This window comes from Cynoglossus semilaevis, chromosome 5 (genome assembly GCF_000523025.1).
Source record: "Cynoglossus semilaevis isolate Cse_v1.0 chromosome 5, Cse_v1.0, whole genome shotgun sequence".
Lineage (NCBI taxonomy): Eukaryota > Metazoa > Chordata > Actinopteri > Pleuronectiformes > Cynoglossidae > Cynoglossus > Cynoglossus semilaevis.
Window position 1 is genome coordinate 6756273 of NC_024311.1, and position 6982 is coordinate 6763254.

The following is a 6982-nucleotide window of genomic DNA, read 5'->3' on the forward strand; positions in this document are numbered from 1 at the left end:
TAAATATAAATATAAATATAAATATAAATATAAGGCTGGATGTTTCAACAACTGCATGGTTTTGTGTCTGATTGGTCTTTATCAAAATAAAGCAGTTTGTTTGACTGCTGATTTGTAAATATAATATTAGAACACGGTGTAACTGAGTCATAACAGTACAACTGTGATCTATTGATCATCACAATACTTATTGAAATAAACCCATAAAACTGCTGAGGTACACTGACAAGACACTGGTGATATGATACAGAAAAAGAAATACAAACAGAAGAGAAGAAGAAGACAGGAAGGACAAGAGGACAATGGAGGAGGAAAAGGAGGAAGGAGAAGACAGTGGGTAGAGAAAGGAGTAAAGAAGGAAAATTGGGAGGATAGAGCCAGAGGAAGAGGAGGACGGAAGACGGAAGCAGAAGTTGAACAAAAGACGAGGAGGAGGGAGAAAAAGAAAAGCCAAAATGAGGACGAAGACAAAAAAGTAAATAGATAAAAAAAAGGAGGGGGGGGAGAGAGAGAGAGAGAGAGAGAGAGAGAGAGCGAGAGAGAGAGAGATTGTGCCCACGGCGGTGCAGGGAGATGAGATGTGATGAATATAAATCAGGTGACTGAACAGACCAGGGCTTCATCCTGACAGAGAAGCTCAGAAGATCGTAATGTTCACTCCTACATTCATGGTTTGCATGTGCGTACGCAGACACGCAGACACACAGAGACACAGAGACACAGAGACACAGAGACACAGACACACAGAGACACACACACAAAGAGCCCGACCACATACAGCAGTGGACCAGTCTGCTGTCAGACCCGTCGACCTGCCGGAGCCACAACAGCTCCAGTTCCTTTGTGACTATAACTGACCCTGAGCTCAGACCGAGGTCCAGACTGATCCTTCACTACTCCTACAGAAGTTCCTGTGAATGCTGACGCTGGTGGGAGACCCTCGGAAGAGAGGAGCGGACGTGGTCACCATGTGGATCCCAACACCCAGCATGACCCTCCGTCAGCGGCTGGTCCTGTACGGGACGTGTGCCGTGGCGTTGTTGAACTCCGTGGGCCTGCTTGTCCTCCTCATCCGACAGAACGATCAGCGGACCTCGCTGGTCCAGATGGACGCCAGAATGACTGAGGTGGAGCAGAGCTCGGTGGTGGAGTTCCTCCAGGCCGTGCCCAGGAAACCAGCGGGACTACGAGCACAGGCGGAGGAGGTCCCAACGTACCAGTAGCAATACCAGAACTCCAGGAACAAGAGGAGTGAAGAGCTGGAGAAGGAGCTTCAGCAAGAACCAGGAGATGAAGACGAAGAACAGCAGGTCCTCCACAAGGAGATGAGCCAGGAGGTGACGGAGGAGACGGAGAAGAAGAGGACGAAACATGTGCTCAAACATAAGGCTCGTCACAGTCAGAGTTACCACAAGACACACGTGCAGGACGACATGATGATGATGATGACCTACTCCATGGTCCCGGTGAGTTCAAAGCCAACAGATCTAGTGGTGACAAATACTATGACTATGAGTGTGCACCGTGGGGCTGGTCTACAGCTGATGGAGACACCGCTCCTGAACTCCTAATTTATTTGTCTTCTTCCTGTTGTTCAAAGATCAAACTCCTGGTTGACATCTGCAACAGTACCAGAGGAGTCTGTTTAACTGGTACGTCACACTGGTCTATTAACTAGTAAAGTCCAGAACACGGCTGCCTTCAAAGCGTTCAGTGTTTTTTCTTCTTCTACTTCAGGGCCTCCAGGACCTCCAGGACCTCCAGGACCTCCAGGACCTTCAGGACTACCTGGTGAGTGGGAAAACTAGGACAGCTTCCTGCGTCCTTTGAGGCTAATGTGTCGATGCTGATGTGTGTGTGTGTGACTGTAGGTCTGCCAGGTCTGAATGGTACCAACGGCCCCCCAGGTCTGGACGGGCCGCCTGGATCTGAGGGGAAAAGAGGAAAAAAAGGTAAGAAAAAAAAAAGATTAATCGCAGGGCAGCAGTGAAATCAATCACAATTAATTAAAGATCAATCAAACTGATGAATGAATGGAGACAAATATCAAGATGATATGAGACAGAGGTCAAAGGTGAGGTTTATCAGACAGCAGTGAGACCTGCTATGATGTCTGGTTCAGAGACAATCCTGGTCAGGATCATGATGTCAATGTCTTCATCTGTTCTCCACAGGGCCACCAGGTGACACTAGATCATGATGTCAATGTCTTCATCCGTTCTCCACAGGGCCACCAGGTGACACTGGAGAACCTGGTGAGAGAGGAGAGAAGGGAGAACCTGGTCCACCTGGAGAAGACGGACAACCATCTAATGAGGTCATCGTTAAAGGTCAGTTATTGTCTTAAGTCTTTTCTTCTGATGAATATCTATTTGTACATCAAACAGTCCACATGTTGTCTGTTCCTCATACAGGCCCTCCTGGTCCTCCTGGTCCTCCTGGTCCTCCTGGTCCAGAAGGTCCTCCTGGTCCCATGGGCCCTCCTGGCCCACAGGGGCCTCCTAGAACAAGACATCACAAAGCCCACCTTCAGGCGACTCAAACATTCAGTGAGAATCAGTGTTTTTTTTTCTGTCCTGATCATTAGTGACAGTGGGGGAGACAGGTGAGACGCTGTCCTGGGGCTCACGTTGTCTCGTCTTCTCCTGCTACACACTCCTAAACCAAGGAACTTGAACTAACTTTCCTGGTAGTGGCTGTGAACCACAGAGGTGCTGGTCCTCATCCCGACTGTATGTTAGATTGTAGTACTGTCTTTGTAGACGGAGTGGAGTCTGAATGTAGTAAACGATGTGGTTCAGTTGGGGTCAGAGTCCCAGGTCACTGTCTGTGTCGTGTGGAGCTGACTCTGGACTCTGGTTTGTTTTTCTGACAGGCCTGTCACAGGCAGCCCCCCGTGATGAAACACCAGCAGTGAAGGAGGACGACCATCAACACTTCAAGCCCACGAAGAAGAACGGTACCACTGAGCAGCTGTGTCTTCATCCACTGAGTGCTGCACACACAGGAAGAACGTTGTTTTTTTTTAAATATTTGTTTCTTTTTCCTGTCAGCAGGTTGTCTGATCAAGTCTCTCATCAACCTCAGGAACGTCACCAAGATGGAGACCACGTTTGGGACGTGGATGAAGGACACAGCGGTGCTGAACGATGAGAGGATATGGGTGGCTGAACACTTCTCTGGTAGGTTCTCCACATCCACACCTCCATCACTTCACCCAGACAGAACGGCACCAAACAAACATGTATCAAAGGAGCATCAAACAAAACCATGTTTCTGCAGCACGTCATGTTGAATAATAACACAAAGGTACAAAAAGGAGAGAGAAAAGTATTAATTCCTGCACGAAAACACAATTTCTACTCCGCCCTCACTAAATGAAGCTAAATACGTCAGGTGATTGAAGTTTAACACAGACTTCAAATAAGTAAAACAATAAAAAGAACCAAATATTTAACTTTAGGTCAAAATGGTAATTATAAATAACTTAAATGTTTCTGTTTTAATTTATTATTTATAAATCAAAATATTTTATGATCTTACCTTGTGTGTGTCCACGGAGTACACGGTCCTGTTGGTATCCGGCCGAATATCACGCTCGTAAAACTCCTTTTCCTTTAGTTTTAAAAGTCTCCGTTGACGGTATATCGTCGTAGTCGCTGTTGTTATCGTTAGTTTACTGCTGTGTTGGCTAGTCGGGACGAACAGTCCGCTACAGCATTTGACATGTTTACTTCCTCTCTGCGAATAGAAAAACGACAATAAGTAGCTCACGTCTGCCCCCATTCGCCGCGGCATGGTACTGTTTGCCTCACCGTAATCCTTTCACTGCGATTGAGGACTAAAGTAGAAATGAAGCACTCTGTCCTTCATAGTCAGCACACGGAGGACGGTGTTTCACTTCTTTTTGTCCCTCTGGTTGATGGTTTCTCCAGTGAGACCTGGCAATGCTGCCGTGGTGACTGAAATGAAATGGGAATGAAACCTTTTGTTAAAATGTTTTTCAGGTCGAGTGATAACCTTTTATTAAAATGTTTTTCAGGTCGAGTGATAAAGGAGTATAAGAGCATTGGAAGCTTCCAGAACAACAACAGCAATACTGTCGACGTCAGGAAGTTCTACCAGGGCTGTGGTCACATCGTCCACAATGGTTCCTTATACTATCACATCGCTGGTACTTCCAGTATTGCTAGGTAAATACTTTAACAAGAAAATATTTGAAAATTATTTTGCAGTGTGCACAGTACTTTCTGCCATTCACTTCAGGGCTCCATGACGTCAGTACCGATGTTTGTCCCACAGATTTAACTTTGACACCAAGAGGCTCCACACCCTCACCATCGACAACGCCTTGCACCAGAACCTGGCCTACCTGCTCTACAACTCCAAGACCTACTTCAAACTGGCGGCGGATGAGAACGGCCTGTGGCTGATCTTCGCTTCCAGCTCTGACGAGAACATCATGGTGGCCCAGCTGGACCAGAAGACCTTCTCCGTCACCACCTACATCAACACCACCTACCCACGCACCAAGGCTGGGAACGCCTTCATCGCCTGCGGCGTCCTGTACGTCACGGACAGCAAAGACACCAGAGTGACCTTTGCCTTTGACCTGCTGAAGGAGAAGCCCGTGAACATGACCTTTGAACTCAGGTCCCCAGGTGGGGTGCTGGCAATGCTTTCTTACAGCCCGAAGGAGAGACACCTGTACGTGTGGGACCACAGCTACGTCCGGCTCTACGTGGTCCACTTCATCTCGGATGAGTGACGGAGTTTGGCCCGCTGACGACACAACAACGTCACAGGTTAAAGCTAGCGATGTCCGATAATATCGGCTGACTGACATTATCGCACATCCCTAGTTAAAGCTTTCCTTAGAGAAACGCACAGATTCTCCTGCAGTCGCCCGTCATCTGTTGTGAAAAAATTAACTTAATGTTATTTTTTTAATTTAGATTTAGGTTTTGCTGTATTTATGTGTTTGAGTTTCACATGGTTTTGTATTTATTAACAGTGTGAATTGGAGTCAAGGGTCAAAGGTCTTTCTCAGTTCTCTTCCTTTTCTACCTTTATTTAAGCGACCTATTTATTGTCGTAAAGAACAATATTGTTTTGAAGTATTATGGTAACAGTATATGACACGTTCTATCAACCAAGCATGACTGGTGTAGTTCTTGTAGAACCCAAGACCAGAACCTGATAAATGTAGAACCCAAGACCAGAACCTGGACATAAATCACTGATAAATGCAAATGCAAAAACACAAAACCGCTAAAAAAACCCACTCCTCATTTAGAGACCAACGTCGTACGCTGTTATATTACTTTGTAACACCAGGTCACTGTATCTTTCCGCCTGACATCGTGTAAATATCAGTAGTTAACCTGCCTTAGTAAGAACACGAGCCTCGTTCCTGCTCCATTTATCTTAATTCGTACGTTTGTTTTATACGTCATTATCCACATACCCCCGTGGGTGTCGTAAACGATACATCCACTAGAGGACAGCGTTGAGCTCAGAGTTCGTTACTGTCCAACCTGGGTTTCAGGCGAACCTGAGATACACTGTAGAACAACGCCCCCCCACTGTTCCCAGTGGTACTGCTCTGTGTAGTGATAGGCCATCCACGAGCTCTCCGCCCCCCAAAACTGCCCCCAAATTACTCATGTAAGAGAGGACGGACGAAAGGCTCCGTATGAAGTACTAACTGATATGCTAGTACGGTCATTGTGGTTGATGTGATCGTGAGTGGTCAGTGCTTTCATTTTACGAACATTATAATATTTCACTTTTTACCATCAGAAATACATTTTTTTGTTTCATATATGAAAAAACCCCATTATGTTTGAGCACCTATTGGGGAGGGCGGGGGTTTGAACACTACTGCTCTGACCCACACGGTGCCACTAAAGCACCATCTTTGTCCGACATTTTGGACTTTGACTCTCTGTGGTGAAGAAGAAGCCACAGTGTGAAATCCAGCTGATGAAATAAAAAGAATTTATTCATTTTACAAAGGTAAAACTCTGACCTCTGACCTGTTGTCTCACCCCTCCAGGCTCAGGTGCCCCCGCTCAAGTGTCTACCCATGATACTGGCTACGTTTGCATCAATACATGCATACACGCACATACACACACTTCAGACGTTAGCAGGACGACTGGTGAAACACGAAAACTAAACGTACAGTACACATACTGGGCCAAGGACGGACCTTTGACATTTATAGTTACAACTAATCCAGCTAGTATGATATGAAGCAGAAAATAAAGAAATGATTCTATGTTTGTACAAGCTGCTGTGGTACGTGTGTGTGTATTTATACTGTATCACTTCATATATATTTATATATATATATTTATAATTCATATAATAAACTATTTCAAACATTTTTACGACGTGGCTTCACGAAGCCAGACATTCATTAGTAAACAAGAGTTCTTTCTTTAATTTCCTTCTTAAATTAAAAAAAACATTTTTAGTGTGTCCAGAATTTGAGCGCAAACACAGACGTGGATAAAAGTGTAATAAAAACAACTGAGGTGAGGTAACACACACACACACACACGCACGCACCCACACACACACACCTAACACACAGCAGACTGATGTGCCCATCTCTCAGTCAGGTGCAGTAAAACCCTTCAACTCCTAAAAGGCATTCAGTTCAAACAGATGTTCGAAGGAACGGCCGACGAACAACAAACAGAAATAATTTAAAATCATTGGTTAAAAACAACAACAACAACAACAACAGAATAAACCAGGAGAAATGTTGTGCAAATCTAGAGGCGAACATTTGTGTTTCTGCTCCAGGGGAGGGGGGCAGGGGGGCGTTCTCATGTTTGGACCTGACAGAAGGAAACACGCTGGAATCACAAGTCACAGAAGCAAATCCCCCCCCACACCCCTACCCCACCCTCTGTCCCTCCCCCTTCCTCCCCAACAGGAATGTTTTCTAGCAGTGTGTTTGCCACACAGT

The 6982-nt window shown here is 45.7% G+C and overlaps 1 protein-coding gene across 1 annotated transcript; it reads left to right on the forward strand.

Annotated features, from left to right (window-relative positions):
• The first annotated feature begins 1290 nt into the window (after nucleotides 1–1290).
• Nucleotides 1291–5336, forward strand: LOC103378827 (gliomedin-like). The gene is made up of 10 exons (XM_025055856.1): nucleotides 1291–1306; nucleotides 1389–1652; nucleotides 1738–1791; nucleotides 1872–1952; nucleotides 2229–2330; nucleotides 2415–2549; nucleotides 2876–2959; nucleotides 3054–3182; nucleotides 4043–4193; nucleotides 4303–5336. Exons 1-10 carry the CDS (start codon nucleotides 1291–1293, stop codon nucleotides 4766–4768), a joined length of 1482 nt encoding a protein of 493 aa, XP_024911624.1. The 3' UTR covers nucleotides 4769–5336.
• The last annotated feature ends 1646 nt before the right edge of the window (nucleotides 5337–6982 follow it).

Bases quoted from the DNA above. Each gene is read 5' to 3' on its own strand.
- LOC103378827 (XM_025055856.1), top strand. The intron at 1,653-1,737 runs GTACGTCACACT...CTTCTACTTCAG, and splicing joins CAGAGGAGTCTGTTTAACTG to GGCCTCCAGGACCTCCAGGA. The intron at 4,194-4,302 runs GTAAATACTTTA...TTTGTCCCACAG, and splicing joins GGTACTTCCAGTATTGCTAG to ATTTAACTTTGACACCAAGA.